The sequence below is a fragment of the Convolutriloba macropyga genome, chromosome 12 (assembly GCF_964194025.1).
Source record: "Convolutriloba macropyga chromosome 12, txConMacr16.3, whole genome shotgun sequence".
NCBI classification, from domain to species: Eukaryota; Metazoa; Xenacoelomorpha; order Acoela; family Convolutidae; genus Convolutriloba; species Convolutriloba macropyga.
The window spans coordinates 40,596,594-40,622,865 of NC_134479.1; the positions used below are offsets into that span (position 1 = coordinate 40,596,594).

The following is a 26,272-nucleotide window of genomic DNA, read 5'->3' on the forward strand; positions in this document are numbered from 1 at the left end:
TTGGAACCAAAAACAGTGCAACTACCACTTGAACCAATCTATGAGGCTACGATAACGGGATCATCGGCACAATCGGAGCGGGAAAGATTGGCGAGGAACGCTCAGTCAAAAATGAACTGGGAAAATCGGTGCCAGAGACAACTGGAGATAGAAAAAATGTGCGGAGACAAGCCATGGACACAGGCCGATCGAAAGACTGTGTCAATGCTATACCTTAGTTTGGGCACTGAAGGACGTCGAATTGTCTGTAGGCAAAACCCACATCTCAAGATGGACAGTTTCTCAACAGCAGAACTTTGGACAATCATGGAAACAGCATTTATTCGTCAGCGCAACATCACATTCGATAGATATATACTTCTCACCACGAAACAGACAAGAGGAGAGTCTATCGAACATTTCTTCGGAAAATTGAAAGAACTTTCTGAAAATTGTGAGCTCGGAAGTCAAGAAGACACCCTCATCAGAGATTTATTTATTGCAAATATGTTAGATCCAGAAATTCAACGGGAATTGTTACGAGAAACTTTAGAACCAGCCCAAGCATTACGTTTGGCCATAAATATGGAACTAGGTCAAAGAAACCAACTACAAATTACAAACTCGCAATCTGCTCCGCAAGTTAATGCAATAGTTCCTCAACGACCTCTTCGACCACCGAATCAACGGCCGACTACATCCAGCTTTTCTCGATCACCAAACCAACTCTGCAGGAACTGTGGCTTAACTTGGTCAGCTAATCATAAAGTCAAGTGCATTGCGAGAGGCAAGACTTGCAATAATTGTGGCCTCCAAAACCACTTTTCGCGAGTGTGCAGAAAACCGAAATCCTCATCAAACAAATCTAGTCGCTCTAATGTTAACTCCGTTGAAGAAACTACAATTGATCAAACGGAAAATGCCATACAAAATATGAATTATAACCCGCAATGCGAATCGGATTACGACAGCTCAGATGACAATATGGTCGCTAGCATCGCAAGTAACGCAATACAGATCGAACCAAAGAACACCATCCTACAAATTGGTAACACCCATGTTGGACTTCTCATTGATTCCGGCAGTGTGTGCAGTATTTTGCCCGAGTCTCTTGCTTCGGAAATTGTGGAAAATTCTCCCCTTGCTTGTTGGTTGATGATAGCGCCTCCCCAGGAACTCAAAACATTTTCAAACGAACCCATAAACGTGATAGGTATGATACAGGCACCAATTGCGAGCAATGGATGGCGACTTGAAGAAGCTGAATTTGTAGTAGTCCGTGATGGACTAAAAGCACTAGTGGGAAGAGATCTATTTGACGCTCTGGGAATCTCAGTAACTTAAATCCCAAAACAGGAAGGTAGTATGGTCAACACTATCACATCTCAATGTCCAATTAAAACACGTATTGCACAACAATTCCCTCAACTTATTACACGTATTGGTCGCTCAAAAATACACATTGTCAAATCTAAATTTCATCAAAATTTTCAGCCAAAACATCAAAAGGGTAGAAGAGTACCCATCAATTTGCAAGAACGAGTGAATACTGAAATTAAAAATTTTCTTGTAGAGGGACATATAGAAAAACTGAATAACTGTTCTGACCAAAATTTTATTTCACCTATTGTAATCACAGTCAAACGAGATCAAACCATAAAATTAGCACTAGATTCTAAAACTCTTAACAAAGCAATACACAAGAACAAATATCAGATGCCAAATATTGAAACACTTATGGATTCGATATCACAAATAATAACAAATTACAGAACAGAACCCGCGGAACAAATATATTTCTCTACTATTGATCTTAAATACGCTTACAGCCAACTAAACTTACACCCTGAAACTGCTAATCATTGTAATTTTAATATTACAAGTGGTGACATGACAGGCACATATCGATTCAAGACAGGATTCTACGGTCTTACCGACATGCCTGCCGAGTTTCAGAAGGCAATGGATTACACTCTGATTGGACTTAAAAATATATTCTGTTTCTTAGACGACATTTTAATTGTTAGCAAAGGTTCAGAAGATGATCACTTCCAACTTGTATTAGATTGTCTTAAAAAATTGGATGCAGATAACCTTCGTATTAATCTTCCGAAATGCCACTTTGCAAAACAACAAATTTCATGTTTAGGATATAATATAACTCAATCTGGGATCTCGACACTCGAATCCAAAACATCCTCTATTATGTCATTACAACCTCCTAATACACTTAAAAAATTACGCTCATTCCTCGGCTCAGTCCACTATATTAGTAAATTTATTCCCAATATAGCTCAACTTTGCCACCCGTTAAGACCTCTACTTCGTAAATCCACTAAATACATTTGGACTGACACTCATACACTACATTTTAATGCTATTAAAACTCGCATTATAACCCCCAATTTGAAACGCGAATCAAATGTGATGCTTCACGCTCCGGATTGGGAGCAGCACTAGAACAACTAACAGTTGATGGTTGGAAGCCGATATCTTTTGCATCCCGATTTTTAAACAGTAGTGAAAAACGTTATAGTATTAACGAATTAGAACTTCTTGGGGTAGTTTGTTCCATAGAATATTTTAAAAATTATTTGTATGGCAAAGAATTCACTGTTATCACTGATCACCGCTTATTACTTTCCATTTTAGAATAACATCGATCAAATAAAAGTTACAATAGTAGGTTATCACGGTAAGTTGACCGTCTTTTGCCATATCAATTCTCAATAGAGCATTTACCTGGCGCGAAAATGGGCCTAGTTGATTACATATCTCGTAATCCATATCAACCAGCAAAAAGTGTTTCCAAATATGACGAGGAATTTTTAGTTGCAACATTATCGAGCATACATTCTGATGCCCAATTACTTCAACAAAAACACAATCTCACAGCTAATTCACTTCATAAATTATATATTGATATTGATGGTGAACATAAAAATTCCACCACCAATACAGCACAAGTTTTAACCATAAATTATGAAACACAAAATCCTCAAACTGAAATTTCTGATTTACTCGCTTCGCGAAATAATAGTTCAAAATACTATTCAACGCAAACTTCTAATTCAGACATAAAATCCGCCTAGCGTGTACGCTTAACAAACGTTACTTCAAATCTCGCCTCGCGAAACAATAGTCCAAAATTCTATTCAAAACAAACTTCCAATTGAGACATAAATTCCGCCCAGCATGTTCGCTTAACAAATGATAGTTCAAATCTCGCGGCGCGAAAATACAACTCTAATGTAACCTCCTTTAATTTCAATCATCCGTATAGCACACACGCCCCAAACGTACATTTAACTAATAAAACTAAATCATTCGCGGATCAAATGCATAACTTATTTCTCCATTCCACTAATGGTATTAATTGTACTAGTGTACATGATCAGCGAGTACATTCCAGTCAAAATGATTTCGTACTCGCTAACACATATCCTACTCCAAAAGTTAACACTTCTAATTTAATTAATACCACCTCCGATCTCGCACCGCGAGTACGCAATTTCTTTAACAATTTAACACCCGCCCGGCATAATCCTTTACTATTTACTCAAAAGACTAAAATGCATTCCTTAGATGACTCTTTTGCAACGCAAGTTACTAATTACCCAATTCACTCTAAATCTGCGTCGCATAGTCTACCATTTACAACTAATCCTGTACAAATTGAGTCTCAAAGGCTAGTAAATACAAGAAAAGCGTCACTCGCTTACCAAAATGCTTCCAAATTTACTCCTTTAAGTCATTCTCACTTGTCAATCAAAAATCAGCCTCAAACTCCTACGTTTTTTAGTAAGCCACACTCAAATACCTTAAATAACTCACGTGCTCAATTAATAAACAACAATCAAGTGCTTTTTGCCCAGACTCAACCTGAAATTCAGTTGTCTTCCTCTTTGTCAATTAACTTAATTGAAAAAACTCAACTCTCATCAACAATGAGTCAACAAGCTTCATCTCTCAAGGAAAAAAAACACTCTCCTCTTGATCTACCAGAGCTTCGCCTCGCGTGTCATTCACTGACAATGCAACAGCGAGTACGCCAAGCAGATCCTCCTCGCATTCAAATTTATGCACCCCACTAACGGATAGCCCCCAAGTAATTTCGTTTGAACGAGTGGTTGGAAAAGTATTTAGCAAAGGTCTAATTGCATCACTCACAAGTAAGGACGCAGTTCTAAAAGATGTGCGAGACTGCATAATTCGGGGGGATGAAGAAAGACTGAAGGCCCTCAACCCGTATCTTCATAGCTATTGGCGGGACCTTCATGTGACCGGCGGGTGTGTTTGCATGGACGAGAAGGTGGCCATTTCGAATGCACTCAAAGAGGCCATCATTGACGATCTACATGCGAGTCACCCGGGTAGCTGGGGGATGATATGTATGGCTCAGCACTGCTGGTGGCCATACATGAATCGCGACTTGCTTGTCAAAGCAATAGAGTGCAAATCTTGCACTGCTATCGGTAAAAACTTAAAATCTGTCATTCCCGCAAAACAATTTAAAGCACATACACCATGTATAGTTGCAAACCAAGAAAAACAAATAGATTTTGCAGGGCCCATTAATAACGAAAAAGATCATGAAATATACATTTTAACATGCATTGATAGATTTTCAAAATACCCTTCTGCGGAACTAGTTGATAATGCAAATGCCTCGAACGTCATAAAATTCTTAGATAATTATATACAAATTCATGGAGTTCCTCGTTCCTTAAGAATAGATCAAGCCCGTTGTCTTATAGGTAACCAATTAAAAAATTTTTGTACAAAAAATAATATCACACTAATACCAGCTCCGGCAAATGATCATCGTGCAATAGGTTTAGTTGAACGACTTATTGGTACTATTAAACAACGCTTGGCATGTATTAAAGACGCACATAAAGAAGTAAATACGTTCACCATTAAAGCAGCATTAAAATCAATTATATACCAGCTTCGCATATGTAAACATAAAACAACTAAGCTTTCGCCATTCGAATCTCACTTCGGGCGTAAAGCCAATACACCACTTAGTAATATAAGTACTCAACCCAAAATCATCTGACTTAAGTTATGAAAAAATTTTGAATCATTATTTAGATGAAGAAACTGTAACGCCTAACGAATTGCTGCCGGAGGAACACTGGGGAAACAGCCGGAGTGACGACGAAATTGAACGTAATATGTGTAAGGCGACAAAGGATGCTACCAATCGCGAACGGCTAGCAACTGATAATGAATCACGCTTCCTTCGCACCACGCAAGCACATCGTCCACTCCCATTGAAAGAACACGCCGTCCAATTAAACATTGCCCGAAAGAAGCACCTTCATAAGAGATCCAAGAAGAATCTGGACGGCTTGTATGAGGTGTTGGCCCTAGGATCGGTAGTACAAAAGACCGACCAATACACTTCGGTCATTCGCGAGCCGGAAAAGATGGAAGTGACAGTACGCAATAGCGATATTGCAAAATTTGGTACTCGTGAAGAACGAAAAACCAAATTGACAGACTACATAAACCGCAGAGGACCCCGCACACACGAGAAAACAACTGAGGCTAAGATACTTAGCCACATTAAAGAGTGTACCCACATCCAGAAAGGAGACAGAAAAATGAAACACAGAAAACGAGAAACTGGTAGTGGTGTATCCTCGAATAAGTCCAACATTGCTCGCGCAATGCGAAAACGTATGCCGAAAGTTCCGGACAATTTCGCTCATCAAGTAATACCTGAAATTCCAGAGGCTGCTCCCGAACAGCAAATTATAACTGAAGAAGTATTTATTGCACCCCCGCCTACAAATACTCAGCAAGAAGCACTCGTATCATCTCCTTCAGTTCCAACAACAACTTTAGCCCATACTCTGACACGAACAACCAAACGGACTAGGAAAACTCCTAAATATTATGGATATGACAAAGAAGATTCATCAGGTGACTCTACTAATTCGTGTCCTCCGAACTTTGCTCCACCCCGTAGGAAGCGACGAGTAGGCGACATCGAATCGATTCAACCTTCAGTTATACAAACAATTGTGGATACAGCTACTCGAGTTGAACCGATTCATAACGACTTTCCCTCGCCTATCATAGGACAGGTGTCACCGACTGACCCCCGTATACGGCCAGCCGATCACAGCACTTCAAATGAACTGATCATTGATGAAGAAGACATGTGAAAACTCTGATAAATTAAAACTTGATATATTATTAATTATGACTAGCTATGATAACCAGTAAATATATTGTTGATACTTTTTAACCGGTGAATAAGTATTATTATTATTTATATTGTTATTAAAATTTTACTTTATGCAATTTTAATTTTCTTTGAAGCGGGAGAAATGTCATACATCATAAATTAATTTAGTGCAGTAAACTTATCATACGATGTACTTAATTTATTTATTGTACCTGTTCCTGAGGGGCATGTGCATAAGTCATTATTATTTCACATGCTAGTCTGTTGCTCCCATTTTCGCACAACGGAAAAATTAGTGTTCACATTTCGTTATGACTTCTGGAATACCAGTTGACTTAATCTCATTCTCTTAGTTTTGCACTTCGCGTACAGTTGCTCAATTTAACTTATTCTTCAGTAACTGTCTTTACAAATCGAGTAAAGTAAATAATTAGTCCTTAAGCGATTCGCTAAGCGGATTCATTTAGAAATTGTGTAAAGCGCACTCGCCGCGCAAGTAGGACATAGAACATAAACACAACTCGCGACTCAAGATCAAGTACGCAATTTCATTCGCGTACGACAGGTATGTTGAGCAAAAATTTCCTCTTGTTGTTTTCTCGTAAGGAAGGGTCTGCGTTGAGCGTAGTGCCATAGTGGACTATTTCGCAGCAAATCTGAGCCAAATCTGACAAAATCGTTGGTTCTTAATCTTACTTCAGGGACACCGGGTTCTCTGAGAGTCGTACTTGTTGGAGAGGTGCGGGTCACTACAATTCCAGGAGCAAGGGCATCCCACAGACAACGAAGATCTTTCTTAGATCGTTTGTTCAGCTTCCTAGCCAGTTTCAACTCCAGCGAATTCTCGGTGCGGCAAACTGGTTTGGTGATTTTTGGTTGTAAAATAAAACGGGATGCTGATTTAATTTTATCACCATTATAACGTCGACCGGCTTCTCCTTGAGCGTGTGTCATGGCTTCTTCCACCTTGATGTCGCTTCTTTTTGCCATGAACCATCCACTGTCATCCAGATGTCATCTGCTACTGGAACTGTATCTTCATCTAATTAGTGATTCAATATCTTGTCTTGTTTTAAATTTATAGAGTTTGGGGATGTATTTCTGTTGTTTAGTGGTGTGTTTGGTTTTTTTGCCAAAATCTGCTCGGAACTGTGTTACCTTTATTGTCTTTTGCTTACAAATGCGTAATTGAAATATTATTTACTTAATTGATTTTTTTAAAAACGTGTTGGAGTTACTTGCTAATTTCATTCAGCTTGAGCGTCGTTTAATGGTTTTTATAACTCGTTTTTTAAATCGAATAGCTCAATTGTCATTTGAAGGTGCTGTTATTATGTTCATTTCATTACTTTTGACCAAAATTTACAACTTTATTCCCTTTTAAAAATTGAGCATCACATAAACGAATATTTCGTGGTATTCCATGACTTTGAATGTAATCATCTAACAATTTTACAACGTTGGCACCGTTAGTTTTGTCGAATAATTCTTTTGTTGGATGTTGTGAGTGACAATCTATACATTCCAGAAAATTTTTATCTTGATCGTTTTCATTTGTAATTGGAACTGAAAAATCTATTTGTGCTCCATTAGGTTGGGAACAATTTTTTTGGTTTTCATTTTGATGCAGGAATTACCGGTTTAAGATTCTATCGTATATTTGTACTTGATTTGCATTTGACCGCCTTATTCAAATTTTCACCGTGCATGTAGGGCCAGAAGGCGTACTTACCAAGAGATATCATCCCCCAACTCCCTGTGTGGACAAAGTGGAGGGAATCCAAGACTGCTTCTTGTATTGATATCGGTGTTGCTACCCTTTCATTGATGCATATACACCCTGGCAGTACGTGAAGGTCGCGCCTGTTTGAATACGGGGAATGACATCTTTTCACCTTTGCTTATCGTTCTGCAAGTTGCGTTCACGTGCTTCCTTGAGAACACCATCTTTTGTTGTTAAGACTGCGAAGAAGTCTTTTGTTAAGAGTTCAGTTGAATTATTCTCAAACACTTCTTCTTTGGAAAGTTCCACATTAGTGGTCGTTTGTCCCTCGTTTGACGAACCTGTTGTGTTTACTTCTGAATTTGAAGTTAATTAGAATGTCACCCGTCCTGGGCTTGTGGAAGGAGTCAAGGCGTCATGGAGTGGTGTTAATCGCTCTGTTGAGTTTTTGATGGCAACTGGTGCTGATATTGCAGAGATTAGTAGCACCTGTTCAGTTCATTGGTTTAAGGCAAAAAGCAGTTCAAAATTTTTTGTCTGAGTGAGTGGAATGCGCCCTATTTACCGCGTTAATGTGCTGTGACTGACAGTGCGATGGTGCACAAATTATGTAAATTACTGCAATCGCACCACGAATGCGGGTAATTGTTGCAAACGCAATTTCCTCGTCTAATTTGTTAATAAATTTGTTTTTTGATTTGGTTAGCAAGAAATATAATCTACCAGTCCCATTTTAGCACCTGATATATTTTCGATATTTAAGTAAAAGTGTAATAATCTGTCCACGCAACGTGTGAGACGACACTTAGATGATTTATTAGATCGCTTTTTTTTCACGATTGAAAGTAAGGCTCTATGATCAGTGATAACAGTAAATGATTTTCCGAAACATCGATTTTTGAAATATTCCAGAGACCAGTCTAACCCCAAAAATTCTTGTTCATTGACACTATATCTTTCCTCATTGCTATTGAGGAAACGTGGTGCGAATGCTTTTTGTATGCCCACCGGTCGGTGATCGTTGCTCTAATGCAGCATTTATACCAGCGCGTTATGCATCGCATTTGATACTGGTGTCCTGTTGTGTTTTATAATGCGTATTTTTGGTTGTATTTGCCACTTGATTTTTAATGTATTGACAATGTGATTTTAATTCATTGCACTGAAATTTTGTGATCTTTTTCAAAAGAGGGAGTAAAGGATGACCTATTTGGGACGATTTGGTAAAGAAATTTCCCAAATAATGTATTGAACCTAATAATGTATTGAACTTAATTAATCAGAAGTTTTAGGTGCTGAAAGATTGATGATTGCTGATTTTTTTATTCTAATGGGGAGATTTCTTCAATTTCTGTTTTTGCGAAATGTAACTTAGTTTTGTTAATTCAAAGATTATCTTCGTGGAGTTTTCTAAGGCACTGATAAACTAACCTTAGATGTTCCTATTTAGGTCCTCTACTAACGATAATTATATTGTCTAACAAGCAATGCGTGTTTTTCAGTCCAATTAGAGTATATTCCATTACTATTTGGAATGCTGCCGGCATGTCAGTGAGGCCGTAGTAACCAGTAATGAAACGATATGTACCTGTACACTCGCCACTTATTATATTAAATTTGTAAGGAAGAGATGGGAGAGATGTTTCCGGATCAAAATTCAACTGACTGTAAGCGTATTTCAAATCCAATGTTATGAAATATGCATTTTCATTCGTTGCGTTGACATTAGTATTTTGTTGGATAATGTCTATTAGATTTTCAATATTAGGCACCTGATACTTGTTCCCATGAATAGATTTGTTGAAAGTTTTATAATCTAAAGAAAGTTTTACAATTTTAGATCGTTTAACAGTAACGACAGTAAGAGAGATAAAGTTTTATCAGAACAGCCACCTAGTTTTATGATGTGTTCTTTGTCAATTTATTTTTTTAGTTCAGTTTTTACTGTAAATTGAAGATTAATTGGTACTCGTCGGCTTTTTTGTTGAGTTGGAATAAAGCTTTTGGGAAATGTTATTTTGACAAAGTATTTGCGGGACTTACGAATATGGGAAATGAGAGCAAAAATGAAATCAATTGCAGCACCTTGTTTAATTGGGCATTGATTTTGATTAACATTTACTATTAGTTTTGATTGATTCAAAGATAGTCCTAGCTGAGAAAAGAGATCACGTCCAATGATCAGTTGGTGTCCGACTTCTGTGACTGCGGCTTTGACATCTTTAGCCGACCAGTCGTTGCATTTTACTGTAGTGTTAGTGACACCAACTATATTGATTATATCGTGTGAGAACGTTTTTAAATCCTGCATTCCTGAAGGTTTTACCCAATAGCTGTTTTTGTTGTTCAAAACAACTGCATTTGCTGTACTTTCATGAATGATTGTGCATATGCTGCCGGAACCTACTAATGCAGAAATGCTTTTGTTTAAATGTTGCTGAAATGTACTTGTACACTGAACGGTTCTATTTCCCTGAAGTTGTGGTCGTCTGTCATAACTGCTTCGCAGTTGTCGTCCAGGTCTTCATAGTCATAGTCATAGTTTGCATCATAGAACTTGTGCTTTTTTATCATATAACCGATCTGATTGACTTGTTTATCCAATAATGGTGATGTTCTTACTGCAGCGGCTTCATATCATATATCCTCTACATTTTTGACTCCAGGCTTTGGTTTTATAGAGTTTCTTGATTTTCGACAGACTTTTGAGAAATTATTGGCTATACCACAGTTTTTATAAGCTCTACTTTGTGCTGGAGAACCTTGACGATGACTAGGAGACAAGAATGTTCTTAGCGGATGAGTTCGAGTTTGAGCCCAACACTGTTTAAGCAGAAGTTCCCGAAATTTCGAGTTGATTTTTAATGCCAGTTTGCTACGTTAATGGCTCGTTCTACTGCTTATTTAAGGGATTATGTTTCCTTTAAAAGTTCACATTGCATTTCTACATCTTGCACATATGCAATGAAGACGTCTCGTATTACTGATTCTTCATGACTGCCGAGGTCAGAAACAAAAAAATGTGCCCCCAAGCATCCATAGAATATTCCAAATTGGTTCCGCTTTCAGTTGTTTCCTTGTCAAAAAGTGTAGCGGTCAAAAGTTATGTTCCTTTGTTTTATAAATTATTGTCAAGAATATCGCACAACTCGTTTGTTGTTATTTGGTCAATTTTGACAGAAGGTTCCTGTGAACCAAAAATTTGACGGCCTTTTGTACCTAGACTAAGTTAAGAAAGGGACACGGCTCTGCTGTCACAAAATGTCAAGGGTCTATCACAACATTTAATTCTCGCAGCCTCAATTTTTTGACATTTATTTAGCCATGTATTCTCCAATCGTTGGTTTTGATTTTTTCAATCGCGTTCGCTTTGAGCTCTGCTATTGTCTACGTTCACCTCATAGATCGGTTCTGGTGGTAGAGTTACCTTATCCGAAGGTTCTTTGCGTAAAATATCGATTGAGTTTTTTGCTTTAGCATGAATAGCTAACTTCAGAATGATTTGACATCTTTCCCATCGTAGTTTGGACTCCAAAGTGGGTCTTTCCCAAAAAGTTTCAATTCTAAGAAGAGCACTTTCTTTTGGTGCTGACTGCGCCACGTGATACTCCGTTTGATAGGCTTGCAAATGTATTAATAGTACTGCCTAATTTAGGTGAGCTGGATTTGCGGCACGAATCTGTATAAAGAAGTGACGCTTGAAATTTCTGTTTTTTAATTTAGCAGCCAAAAGTTGATACAAATCCACCCTGAGAGTTTGTCTTGCAAGAAACCGCTGCCTTTCCTTTTCGTAATAGTTTAGGCTCAAAAGTGAGAGTTAGAAAAGAACTACTGAATTAAGTTAAGATTATGAAGAGAATGCATTGTTAGTAAATGTGGGCAGCATGAATAAATTTACATCCTTTCTAGACGGAGGTAAAACATCATCAATTGAACAACTTACAGTCACGAATATATCATACCTCGATGAAGTGAGGTCAATTATTTAGTTCACATTTTCCTAGTGTACCACAGTGCGAAAATTAGATTAAGTATATTCACTGGCACTGACTTTAAAAATGACGCAAATATCATATTATATATGCTGACGCAAAAATGTACCAATTTGGGGAATTCAGAAATGTAAAGTTTTCAATCGAATCTGTCTTGGTAAGCAATAGTAGATAAAATCAAATGAGCATACATAAATGTTATCATCAAAGTTTTGTATGATTTTGCAGCTTTTGTTTAGTTTTTACAAGTAAATAATTGAGCTTAAGCAATCCCAGTTTTGTTCCCAGTAGAGTTAATGGTTTGGTACTTCGCTTCCTTTCTCAGTTAATTGGTGAATTTTTCAATTAGAGACATTTGACATTTTTTGTGATTTATCATTTAGTCAACGAACAGAATGACACTCGGACTCGGTTGTTTTTGGAATGATGAGATACGAATGAGGAGGCGTATCTGCAAAATTTTTACAAGCAAAGAATAAATTAGGGATTATTCTCCTGACAACATCCGTCATACAATATACAGGTTAGAGCAAAACCGCAAATAGTAAGTTTCAATTAAACTCCAGTGTCAAAATGGTTGGATTACCATTACGCGGGTTGCCTTCCATTGCAAACAAATTGGAGTTGTCTATCATGCACTTTGGTAAACTGGCATCTATTTCAAGATGCTTCCTGCTATTTAATCTGTCTCCATCCTTCACTCTGTCAAGATTCAATTCGTACACTGAACACTTATTTCTTCCTCTGCCTGGGTTATCTCCCACAAACAGATACCCATCACAGTTAGTCGTCGTATGACGCACAAATGATCCTCCGTGTTCCATTACATCTTCAACATCATTTTTATCCCTTCTTACCCACACTAATTCATCTATAAATTCGATATCTTGTAGTGTGACGTGTTTAATGCCACCTGCTCTACTGTCTTCCATTTTCCCACTTTCATATTTCTTTTCTTTTTCTCTCCTCCTGTTTTGCAGATTGGAATTGCAGTTGTCTTCATCTCCATTGCTCGTATCTCTACTCTTCTTTTGCTTCTCTTTCTGGTCTTTCCCTGTAAAATTATTACTTCTCAATGATACAACTGCAACAACATTCTCTCTTGTCTTCACAATCAAATGACTCCCAATGTAGCACAGATGACTTGAAAACAAATCTCTTTCAATATCCAATCTCACCCTTTGAGTACATTTCTCTTCACTGTAGATGTAAGCACACTCCCAGCTGTACACTCTCTCTTCCCAATTATCTAATCTGGTCACAATGGACATTTTGTCACCACATCCACGCAATTCCCAATTATAACCCGGGATGTCTGGTCTCTGCATTTCTTCCCTGATGACACTTGTGTCAATCTCCCTCTCCTCTCTCAAGTCACTCTCTTGTCTCAACACACTCACTCTCCATCTCTTATTAATCCTGCTGAGTATGGAGGCATAGAGAGTGTTGTCACTTGTCATTGCTATACCTGACAACTCACCACGTTTGTCTCCTTCCCATGTCACTTTACGTTCGACTGTCAGACTGTTCTTCTCACTATTCACACCTAATATTCGAACGACATTTGGAATTATCTCTGAACATATGAGTTGTCGTGTGCTCCAATTGTAAACTGCTTCAGAGGACATACAGTTCTCCTCACATTTGAGTTTTCTTCTCACTGATTTGAGATTCCTCCTCTTTCTGATCCTTATCTGTGACGTTACAGTCTCGTTTCTCTCCTTCTGTTGTTCACTCGAGTGTGTTTGCACGTTTGCACTCTCCTTTTTTTCCTCATCAACGTCTGATGGTAACAAATTCTCCAAACTATCTTTAATCAGATCGCACTGTTTATTTAATTCTGTCTGGATTGAGATTACTGCTTTAGATTGAGTGGCAACCATTGCCTTAACCACTTGCTTTCCATTCATCAATTGCTCATTATTCGTTGATTTCGACACTTGTCTTTGTTTCTCTTCCAGATCACGAGCATCTGTCACTAACTGGTCGCAAAAATTTTTAAACTGTTTTCGAAATTGAGTAGTTTGTTTTGTGTGGTCGCTCATTCGGTCACAAACGTCCTTCTCAGGCTTCAATATGGACTCGAATAACCTGATTGGGTGGTTCATTACGTCTCCGTGATCTTTTTCCCAGCAAGATTCGCATATTGAAAGTTTGCAGCTATTGCAAAAGAATTTTAGCTCTTTTCCGTGTTCTCTGCAGTTATTCGTTGGAGACAGCCTACGTGTGTTCGACTCCCCTAAAATAAACAAATGAATTGACATCTACCCAGGTCGAGGTCCCGTTCAAAATCACTTATGATTATACCATCAAAATTAATCTCTATCTACAATACTCTCACATTCAGAACCCGCACACCTACAAATAGTTCTTAGACAAAATTGCGCTAATCTGTGATATTTTGAGACGAGGGAGTTAAGTATAATACCAATTGAAACGTTTCTCCGTTTCTTGAATTGCAAATTACTAGTCAATTGTATAACAGTATAAACCAATTAGTACAATTGTTCCTTTGTCGCCATATTCCGGTAAAGAAATTTTTACGTGTATAATTATATTTTCTGTTAAATTGGAAGATGAATTGGAGCAAGAGGTCAACTTTATTTCACACGGGCGCTGACTTATATGATATGGCGGAAAGATGGAGATCTAAAACTAACTGTTTTTTAGTTGCCTTTTTCTTTTATTTACGGTTTTTTGCTGTCACCAGATGTTCATTATCCCAAGTATTAATGACCCCTTAGTTATTTTGTGCAACAATTTCGAGTTAACCCTTGCTGAAACAAAACAAAGTAGAACTCAGACAAAGCTCGACTTCTACTTTAAACTTTTCAAAACATCCACATTCAGACTTTCTTGCGTTAATGCCCGATTCAAGTCAATTTTACATTGAAGGCTAAACATTGAAAGTTCAAACAAAAGGAGGAGGGTTGGCTTCCTCAAACAGGCGTAGAAAACGGTTGAAATCGATTAATTGTTGAAAAAAGCACAAAACGGGCAATTTTGAGAAAAAAATTTAAACTGGGACAAAATTTAAGTTTTAAACGTTTTGCCTACAATAAGCAGTTAAATATCGTAAATTAAAAAAGTTATAGGATCAAAGCGGAAAACAAAATAACAGCTCTTACCTAATATTACAAAATGATTTTAGTTTGTTGATTATTGATACCTTCTGCAAATATCTTATTGAAACTTTTCGACGAAAGGTAAAACAAGTTGCAAAACTTATTATAAAATTCCACATTGAAAATCATTTTGCTAGTTTAAGGATCCCAAAAAAATGTTCAAGAAGAAATCAAAATTATCATAATTGTTTTAATATTTTGTGCGGGTAATCTTTGAAGTTCGTCAGCCTTCAAAAAATGATTAAAGTAAAAATAGTTGATACCACTCATAAAAAGATCAATGTAAACCCTCAAAAATCCTCAAAAAAGGATCAATAACCCTCAAAAAGTGATCAATGTAAAAATAATTAGTAACAAAATTATAATAGTTGCACGAAACTAACAATTTTTTTAAGACCTGTTTAGATGTTAAAAACAGATCGTTAGTCTTCATAAGGATGCACTAAAAGTAAAATGAATGTTCTTAGCGCTAAGAAAACATACAATTTTTGTGACAGCAGTGTTTCAATGAAAATTTTTTTAAGTTGGATAATTTATGGTCTTTTGAAGAATCTGAGTGCTTTCCAACATCAACAAAAATCTGCAAAAAGAACTCTTTTAATTTATTGAAATCGTTAAGTTCAAAACGGATAACACTAGTTATTTTGTTTGTAGAAATAGCTATGCAAAAAGTCACAACAGCATGAAAAATTCAAAAATATTCCAAATTGAACAGCGTGGCTTCTGAGAAGCAAGAAAACGAAGCGAATTAAATTCACTGACAGATGAACTTTTACCAGGTTTTGAATAAGGAATCTTGAATTTTTTAAGTTTCCATTTTTTGGGATTGGATTTTTTTTAAAACAAGTAAACTGAAAATATAACCCAGGGGTTAAATATTACAAGTTTAAACCAATTCTCTTCTACTGTTCAATTATTTTCATATTTTCAATTATAGAGGAGTGAATGAATGCCAGGGAATGAAAAATTGCTTAAATTGCAATTGACTGAAAAAATTTACCAATTGAGATTTTGCAGTCTAACAAATTTTGTTTTTCGGGATATTTTTTTCCTTTTTTAATAAATTTTTTAATGGAATTCTAAATGAATATAGAACTGCTTCCGTTCAATCGGAACGCTAATTTGAGTTAAATGTGTGTACCTACCAGAAACCTTATAAAATATCTTTTTTAACTAAAAAAATAAATCCTCTATTTTTTATACTTTAACAAGAACTCAAACTGACCAATCATGAATCGAGAATTGACATGCAATTCGATTTTACCACAACTGATCACCAGAATGCGATAAAGGTAGAGGTTTCGTTCTAAAAAATACCTGGATTCCATTCAATTTCCTCAGGCTCTCCACCAAATATGATGGCATGCGAATTACTACTTGGCCCGTGCAGCAACAACGAAGAACCTTGATGTACATTTTCAGTTTGGGAACTGGCGAGGTTCTGTGGTACGTTCGGAGACAAAGTTGCTGTCTGTTCATATTCGAGTTGTTGTCTGATATCACCTTGATGACGGGACCTGTCTGTAGTTCTTGGACGGTTTTCCTCCGCAAAGAAAGGAACCTGATGATGGCCAAGACGTGTTTGGGTGTCGATCACCCCCGTTTGTCTAGCATCCGCAGTGTGAACTGAAACAGTGCTTATTTTTTGTAATCAATAAAGAATTGTCTGTGCCCATATTGTTAACTACTAGACAGTTTGTTTTCAATCAAATCATTTTCTACATTGCCGGATGCGTCGGAATTATTAGGTGTTTTGCGCGCAGTTGGGCTTCTAGAGTCAAGAAAAATTGGATAATGACATTTTTTGGCTACGTACGATTAGTGGATCCTGGATAAAGATCTATAACATTGTTTCTTTCCTTTCGAAAAAATGTTCAGTTATATGTTGAAAAATTGCGCAAGACTTGCAATGAACCAACGTTTTTTTTCTATTTTTATGCAAAATTATAACCAGATTGCGCGAACTAAATCAAAAATGGGCACTTTTTTGGACATTAATACTCCTGCCTAGCTGATTGCAGAAAAGCTCTTCTTGTTAAATTTTTCACCGAATGAGCGGGTGTAGCATTTTGGTTTGTTGTCGCTGTCTCACCCAATGAGCGGGGAGTTTTCGGTCATTTATGACGTTTTTTTGGCTATTTTTGACGTTTTTTAGACGTGCCAAGTCTTGGCCAAGATTTGCATTTAGACTTGCACGTCTTGGCCAAGACTTGCATTATAATAACAAGTGTAAAAAGTGACATAATCATAACTCTGAATCAATACTGATATAAGACTTGCAATTTGACTTGTCCAGTACTGATGTTGACTTGCCGTTCAGTCCGGGTACTTACATTCATACCAAGTTTACCGAAAATTGGAAACAATATTAATAAGAAAAAGCTAAAAAATGGCATCAAAATTACAAATCGAATCAAGACTTTTAACCGAGAATGAACAGTTAACAGGCAGACAAATTCGGCTATGATAAAAAGTCATTACTTTTTTCTGGTCGAACGAATAATGGCTCTTTGCACAAAAAGTTACCCCGGTAAATCTTTTGAGCTCCAAAAAAATAGCCAAAGAAAACAATCTTTATAAGATGCAAGAATTATTTTGTGGCAGATTTTTTTAGCTAACTTTTTTTACTTGAAATTGAAAGATAAACATTTTTTGCAAAATAGTGACATTTGTGTAGATCCCTGCTAGCCAGTGCCACTGGCAATAAAACTTTATTATTTGTCTGCTGATTTGTGATTTTTATACAGAATGACACTGAGTAGTTCACTGAATTGCGAAGTGCAGCGAGTCGTACTGATATGTGAATTGTCTCAAATAAGAAATGCTGTTACGACCAAAGTCACACAATTGAGTTTATAATTTGAGATTTCGACCAAGACATTTTTTTTGAAAAAGAAAGAGCATTATCTTATTGCTGTGATCTTAAAGATCCTTTCTTATAACGTAGCTCTCCAATTACACCAGTTCAACGCATAATAGATTCAACAATATTTTTTCCTTCAAGTTCTGAGTCGGCGTCTGCAAAATGCTATCTCTTTGTGCCATTGAAGATCACTGCAAAGCTACACGACCAAATTCCGTGTGCTTAATTAATGCGGCTGAATAATTACCTTAGGCAAAGTTATGACCGCAATACGCAGCGAAACAGGGAACTTTTGTCCAAAAAATGTTTTGAGTTATCTCATCATTTATTGTGTAAGATGTTAAATTCCCTTTTGAATTTTCAAAAAATAAATCTTTTTTCCATTGTAAAAAATAGTGTTTTCAATAAACGTTTGCGTTTTCACGCGTGATGGGGTTAGAAAGTAACTTGGATTTAATTTATATGAATTAATTAACAAATTCCTAAATTCTGTGAAAACACTTTTATTTTTCGTCGATTTCTTTTTTATCATTACTATAGTTTACAATTTCTTGTTTGGCAGTTTGGTACATTTTAACTCGAGAGTGCATATACCTGGCATTGTGATTGGTGCTGATTCCAATTTTTATAGTTAATGACCTGAAAAAGTGAAACATAAAATGTTAGAAGGACAGTGCTGTGTTTCATAACTGATGCTCATTGTGTTTTTTCATATTTCAAAATATGAAATTTCTAGAACTTTGAGATGAAATTTAACAAGACGGTTGGCGCGAAAAAATTTAAAATTTTATTCTTTGCCTTGAGAGCAAAATCTGACAGCAGTTTTGCAAAACTCAAAAAATTATTCTGACACACGTCTCAAGCTCATCAAAATTTATTTCTTGCCTTGAGAAAAATCTGACGGGAGGTCTTACAGAAATCAAATGAAGCAATTCTTCCGTTGCGTCAACACTTCTGAAAAAAAAAGAAAAAAGTCACAGTCAATTTTATTTAATTTCAACAGACATTATACCACGTGAATTCTCAGTTATTTTGCAATATAAACCATCTCATAAAAAATATGTTGAAAATGATCAATCGGTCGCAAAGAAAAAATTAACTTAAACTAGCACAGACAGTAATTCCCAGAGAGAAAAAATGCAATGAGTTTACACGCTAGAAGTAGAAAAGGAAAGTGATAAAAAATTTTCTCGTCTCTTCGTTTTTTGCGTTTGCGATATACCCTACTAAAAAGATATTTACTATTTGGTCAGAATAATTGGCCAGTTGAAATTTTTTTCAAGGAATTGTCACCGAAAATAAAGATGTCATCAAAAAATTCATTTTTCATTATGCCATGTTTTTTTGTGAGAAGTCTCTTAAAGTTATTGTAAAATCAGTTGCCCCGAATTGGAGGTTTTTTGATTTTAAACAACCTAAATAAAAAAACAAAAAACTCAATTCTTTAATTACTTGATAACTCGAAAAAAAAGTATGAATTATAAATTTTTCAAACTAATGAAAATTTTAATTAACTTATGCAGGCGATTCTGTAATTTGGAAATTCTATAGATTTTGTCAACTAGAGAAAACACATTCTATAACGAACAAAGCATAAATCGAGAAGGCTGTTGCTGTGTTCACACAAAAAATCTTCTTCTTTTTTGCAAATGACCTTTTTCTGATCTTATGTTACAAATTCAATGAAAGTGATCAATTTGGCGAATATTACTTGCTTAAGTCTTAGTTAACTGGTGGATTTTTCCCTGGGTAGTACTTTGCAGCAAAAATTATCTCCGAGAAAATATCTTACCTGTTTATATTATTCGTTGTTAATATTAACACGTGAAGAAGTTCCATAGAAGTTCCATTAAATCGGAATTCTAATCAAAATGGTATCATTTCAATTTTGCAAGCATCAGTACTGATTGAAATCTGATGTAAGGAATGAAAAAGAGAAGTTTTTTGTTCCTTTCTCAAGTAGTTACCTTCGTCTTGATATGTTTGTGAATGCCCAATAAAGATCAAGCTTCCCCTTTTGAGTCAATTAACACATAAAATAAGTGGTTACAATTAGGAGGGCTACAATTGATAGCATCAATTTGATCAAACATTTGCCAGAAAAACATGATTTTTACTGCTAGTTTTGTTTTCCCTAATTTGATTTTTTTTTGCTTGAAGAAATACAATACTGTCGATCTTCACGTTTTTCCACACTTTAATATTTTTTGAGTAGTTAACCAAACACCAAGGAAGACTTTAAAATCTAAAGTTATCTGAACCATCATGAAAAATCAACAAAGTATAGCTCTGTATAAAACTTTTGGCGTTCTTTCTCACAACAGTTTGTCTCAAAATACCCCTTTTTCTTCCACTTTGGTGGAAATTCAATCAACTAATTTTTCAACGGGAGTTTAGATTGTTGCTCTGTTAATTAGCATAGGTCCCTCAGATTTAAATTAAAAAAAGTTTTTAAATTTAATAAAAAAAATTTTTCTTTCACCTTTCTTCTTTAAAATATTCTGTTATGAAGGTGTTATAATAGTTTTGCCTCGAAGCAGATAGCTTTTGACAAAATGGGCTCTAAATTGCAAACACAAAGTTTTTTCCGAGCGCCCGGATTAACAAGGCTTTTCAACTTTGTCTGAAGTTTTCTTTTTCGTTTGAAAATTTTATTTCTGTAGTTTTCTGTAAATAAGGGTATCCCAACTGTTCATTTGCAAATAGTTTCTAGCAAAAAACAGATCATAAGAGGTAATTACAGTGCAATAAATAATTTTTAAAATTAATTTAGAATTTGAAGAAAACGGAAATTGAGTGTTCTCTTCATTTTTTTTTGAAGTTTCATTGTTTGTTTATCTTGTTGACCGCCATATTCTAATTTTTCTACTTTGGTTACCTAGAAAATAAATTATAAGGATAATAAATAATAAGGAAATGGCAGATTTGCATAATTGAATATAATTCTAATTATATGATTTAATGACAATTTTTCTCTTTTCTAATATAGTAATTTAATATCCACCCTCCCCCCCCCCCCCCTCATGCACAAACAAAAGCTTTTCCGTTTCCTGTTGTCCTTAAACAGCGCTCTTTTTTAGATTGCTATAATAAGCTGCGTTTTATTTATAAATTCAGTATAAGCATCTAGGGGCTACAAAATGAGTGCCTCTTTTTTCTTTGCGATGCCTCGACAAAAAGTGAAAATTTGGTTGAAGAAAACAGCCCTCCTCGCATACATGTTCCCCCATTTTGAAAATAAAATGCTGGAACAGCAAGTTTAATTTTGCTTGCCAGTGAATCTGGTTTGTATCAAAACATTCTCTATTTAATCGGTGAAAGATGATATCACCCATTCAATTAGAAACTGTTTTTAAACTGTGTCCGAAAAGTACATTTGATAATTTTTACTTGATACTCGGTTTGTCTGACGAACTTTTGTTACGTTTTCGTTATGTTAAACGAATTCGTAAATAGAACAAAACCCAAAATAAGGGTTGACCCTCACTAAATACCCATTGAGAGTGTGAAACTGGCGTCGGGATTGATAGCCATCACCACAGTCTCAGGGAATCCACCTCTTCCCACCCTCTCATCATTCCCTTCCTGTGTAATCGTTCGGAGCGAAACTTGGTCTGGAGTTCGTACCTCATAGAACATTTCTTGGGCTGAAACAAGTGTTTGGTTGCTTCTGATTGTACCTCGGACTCTGTGAGTATGACTGATGGATCCATCTGAATGTTGAGAATTTCCACCGACAGATCGGTTGTCGGCCATGTTTACAATACGAGGCTGAGTGAAGCCAGCGATGCCTTTTTCACAAATCACGTTTTACTGATAAATATGATGCAATTAGTTTTATAGTTGTAAAGACAAAAAAACGAGCATAGCGTTTCATAATTCGTTTTCAATACTGTCGTCATAGTCATATGAGCCCAACAACAATTTTAATTATGTGAAGACAAAATCTAAAAATAAAGTCAGCAAAAACAACGCTTTACTTGTTCTGTGCTACACTAACAGATGGTTCGAATAGAGAGAGACTGTTTTTTTGTAAATCGTTGCTCGTATTCAAGAAATTACATGATGCCCAGTAATGATGGTTATATATGAAGTTCTTTGTTGCTATTTTCAACGCATTTTCCGCAGATTGTCGAAAATCAAAGAAGTGCTTTTTCTGCCGTGCAGATGCTTGTTTGGTTGGTGGTTATTGAATGTTAATCAATCCCCCATTTTCACTAGAGACATCTAGGTCATATTAATGTGATTTCCTCCTGTCCATGCATATGAATTAGCATCGTTATCCCTGCTCTTAAAAGTACCAAGCAGAGTAACTCGTTTGTAATAAAACTCTACTCTAGTCAAAACCAAATGGTTATATTACAAGGTCGTGCACAAGTCGCGCAAAAATGGCTATCTTTCAAGATCTTGCAAGACGATGCTTATCTTGAAAGTCTTGAAAGATCATGAAATTTTGTTCCTGTTCAGCTCAACTCTCCTTGGCTGTAATAAGAAGCATTACTGTCCACTTGGCAAAGAATTATTTAAATGACAGTTGAGTGACTAACATGAGGTAATTTGAATCAAAATTTACATGAGATATATTTTTTAAGGTACAACATAAGTTAAGTTAATTAAAACCAAAATTTTCAGTTTTATAAAAAAAATTAAAGGAAAAATAGAGAACTCCTTAAAACCTGTACAAATATTTTCCTCTTTTTCCAGAATTACAAATTTGTCAGGAAAATGATAAATTATTTTACATTAGTACTTATTTGCATTTCTTTTTCACATGTCTCATCTTGCAAAACAATTTACACTATTTCTCAAAATTCTTTTGATATGTTAGTTTGCACAGAAAAAATAGTTTCTTTTTTGGCAAGAGTTTTTTTTACCAAAACGAAAAGGGGAAAAGGAAACAAATTACTCGTCCCATTGTGATCCTGTTCTGTCATAAGCCATTTTTTTTCATATTTCCCGGATGAAAGTTTATCATGCAAGCATCACGCAAAACGAGAGATTGAGCAAGGTTTTACGAAAATGTATTATCTTGCAAGACTCTGGAAAAAACTCGCAAGTTATTGCAAGATAACTGACTAAAATCTACTGGGTCTACTTGAATTAACTGTGATATATCGCGAAGATCAGAACTCAAAGTTTAAGTTAAAACTTCGATATAAACAAAACTTTCTTATTTTAAGTAGATGAAGTAATTTTTTTGTTTAATGGCTACTAAATTGAACTGAATCGTTGCTTTAAATTTGTTCATACCACAAGTTCATCAGTTTACACAATTCACAAATTTGACCGATTAATTCGACCTTTCGACCATCAGTGATGACCGTAAATCAACTCGGTGATCTTCCCTGTAGATACCAATGACATGATCTCAGGTTAGGAAAACAATGTGTTAAGTGCAAAAAATGCACTAATACTTGCAATATACGGCAAGAGGAACAACTTGTTCAAACATTAGGAGTAATTTAACCATTATCTGTTTATCTATATCACGACGGTTCTGTAATTTTTTACAATGATAGCGAAAATAAATACCTGTTAATTTTTGTATCTTTAGGGCATTTTGAATTCAACTATTAAGATGAAAAACTCTTGTTCCTCGTGCTTGAGGCTACGACAATGGTATTTAGACACCCGATCGATCAACAAATATGGAATCTGCAGAATGCTGAATTCTAAACTGGGTGGATTGTTTCTTCTGTTGCAAAATGTCGCGCAGAGAACAAAGAAGTAAAACTCAACACCGACGGTACAATTTCGGACCTACAGGTAACGAATTTTTTTCTTAGTATGTGCATATATGGGACAAGACGCACTTCCGAAATTTAGGAACCTTATGAACCCTCAAAAACTACTAGACACTCCTTTTAAAGGGATCAGAGTACTAATTGAAATATATATTTTCCCCAAAGAGAGAATTATAACGGCAAGAAGGGCTAAATTTGAACCCGATGTCCAGGGCGTAGGAGATTCCGACTATAACTTTCTAGTGTGCCAAAGAGAAGAAGCGCGCTATTGTGACTTCCAGACACTAAAAACAGTGAACAGCTCCGAGGAGGAGCTGGTAAAATTAAACTTATCTCAAGATTGAGAAACCCTGAGGCAAAATTAAGACTATTAGACGACATGAATACTAAACCAACGATTAATTTCTCTGAAATAACAGAAAACCAACAGTTCAGAAGTCAAGCAACGGCTCTTGAGAGTTCTTCAACAGGTAATTAACCAGTTATAGTGAAGGAAGCAGTGGAGTACAACTTCAAAAAGAGCTTCAGAAAACCGAGTGAAAAATTCATTGGTAGTAAAAGCATTGGTTGCTTGTGTATTAGATGTTGAGGTCAGCCACACATTAGCAAGCCATCTCCGGTTTTGAACAAGAAATGTAACACCTGTGAAAAAGTGGGGCACTTTGTGAATATGTGCAAAAGAAGAACCCCGCCTAATCAGGTAAGTCCGACCAGCACAACCACTTCTGCGTGGAAGAGGATAACTTATCTGTTCAAACATCTTCAGAAAAGGAGATGGGAATGTACTATTTATGGGAAAACATGTGTAACATGTCAACGACTTGGGAGTATACTGCAGTAAAAGATCAAACAAAAAAATGCAATTTGATGCTGGTGCTGTTAAGGCTGTGAAATCATCATTCATCTGGACTGAGCTTGGTACATCTCAGTTAGATGAGAAAATCAGACGTCTTGGGGCCTATGATGGTCATCAATTACAGCTTCTGGGTTCTCGAACATGTGATGTTTGTTAGAACAGAAGTAAGTATAGGCAACAACAAATTGCAGTCATGCAACCCGATGAAAAATTTGGACTACTTGGGAGAGACATACTATACCAAGAAGGCATCAACACTAAAAAGAGTTATCTTTTTAGCCTTGCAGAAATTTGGCTGTGATCCCGGCATGAATTTCACGTTTTCTCTGTATCCTTTGACTGCAAGTTTTTTTCATCACACACTGTGATGAAAAAATAATTGCAATCAAAGGATGCAAAGCAGACGTGAATGTCATGCCGGGATCACAGCCAATTTTCTACAAGTCTAAATGGATAACTCTAACTATACACAGCCGATTTTCTGCAAAACTAGAAAAATAACTCTACCCTACAACAAATGGTCAAATAAAAATTGAGACGGTGGTGCGACAGGGCATCCTTGAGCCAGTGCAACATGATGGAGTCCCAAATGAATCCCCAGTTGTTTGGCAGCGGAAGAAGAATGGAGCCCTAGGACTGTGCGTGGACCTAATAGCTCACAATAACAGCAATGTTATGGACAAAGATTATCCAGTCCCCGACATGGACAACATAGTCTATGATCTCCAGGGGCCTTTTATTTGGCAAAATTGTTTTACGCGACTTATGTAATCAATTTGAATTTGACAAATATGCAAAAGAAAATTGTACAATCAACACACCGCAAGGATTGCTCAAGATTTGCAGGCTTCTTCGGAGCTTGAAAAATTTTTCATCCTTTCTTTGCAGAATTGCATCGAGTCCACTCTCAAAGGAGTCAAGGTTGTGATTATCTTTCATAATGGTGTACTGGTATATCGAACAACAAAGAAGCAATTCAAGGAACGAATATTTACATTCCAAAGCCGACTACGTGAGAACAATTTCACCATCAATGAAAAGAAATCCAACTCTAAACCAGTCTCAATCCCTTAAAGCTTGAGGAAAGAAGCAGACTCGACAACGAACGCCCCTGAGAAAGCAATTGACGTGGTCATCTGACAAGGTTTCATCTTGTGATCTATGTTTGAATGAAGTTTTCAGAAGCCAAATAAATTAACTCGAGCGAGAAGCACTTGTAATCGTCTTTGTGGTCACACGATTGAAACAATTCCTGCTCCGAAGGACGTTCTTTCTTCAAAAGGATCACAAACTTCTCTAATATCTCCTTGCACCAGACTAGGAAATTCCTAAAACAGAATCAACGAGAATCATGAGATGGGCTATAGCGCTGATAGGACTTGGTTTGAATTGAATTATACACCTGTAGAGCACATCCCCCATGCTGAAGTATTGATCAGACTAAATTTTGATGACGACGACCACAATGATTGATTCTGCTTTGCTCTCGACAATATCTATTTTGTTCCATCCGACTAGGTGACCCAGCCAGACATCAGAACTGAACTGAGATGGAAAAAACTCTTCCAAGATGTCATCAAAAAATTAAAATCGGAAACTGGAAACAGTTCTCAGAAGCAGAGAATGGTTTTTAAAAACAAAACCAACAAAAAGACGCCTTAGCTTTCCACAGCGAATTCATCTTTCGACGAGTTGTGCCTTTAATTTCGCCAAAATTAAGATATGTGGTGATGGCCAAAACTTGTTGACCCGCATCAGTCACGATGTTCTTCGATATGTTATTAATTG

General features: G+C 36.3%; 2 protein-coding genes across 2 annotated transcripts in view; both read right to left on the minus strand.

Moving 5' to 3' along the window:
- LOC142350815 (acetyl-CoA acetyltransferase B, mitochondrial-like) overlaps positions 1-26,272 on the minus strand; it is a 406,383-nt gene that overhangs the window by 123,708 nt on the left and 256,403 nt on the right. The window lies entirely within an intron of this gene.
- Positions 12,435-21,743, minus strand: LOC142351072 (uncharacterized). The gene is made up of 3 exons (XM_075403155.1): positions 21,379-21,743; positions 16,339-16,647; positions 12,435-14,135 (listed from the first exon to the last, which is right to left on the minus strand). The coding sequence occupies exons 1-3, from the start codon at positions 21,638-21,640 to the stop codon at positions 12,448-12,450; spliced, it is 2,259 nt and encodes a 752-aa protein (XP_075259270.1). The 5' UTR covers positions 21,641-21,743; the 3' UTR covers positions 12,435-12,447.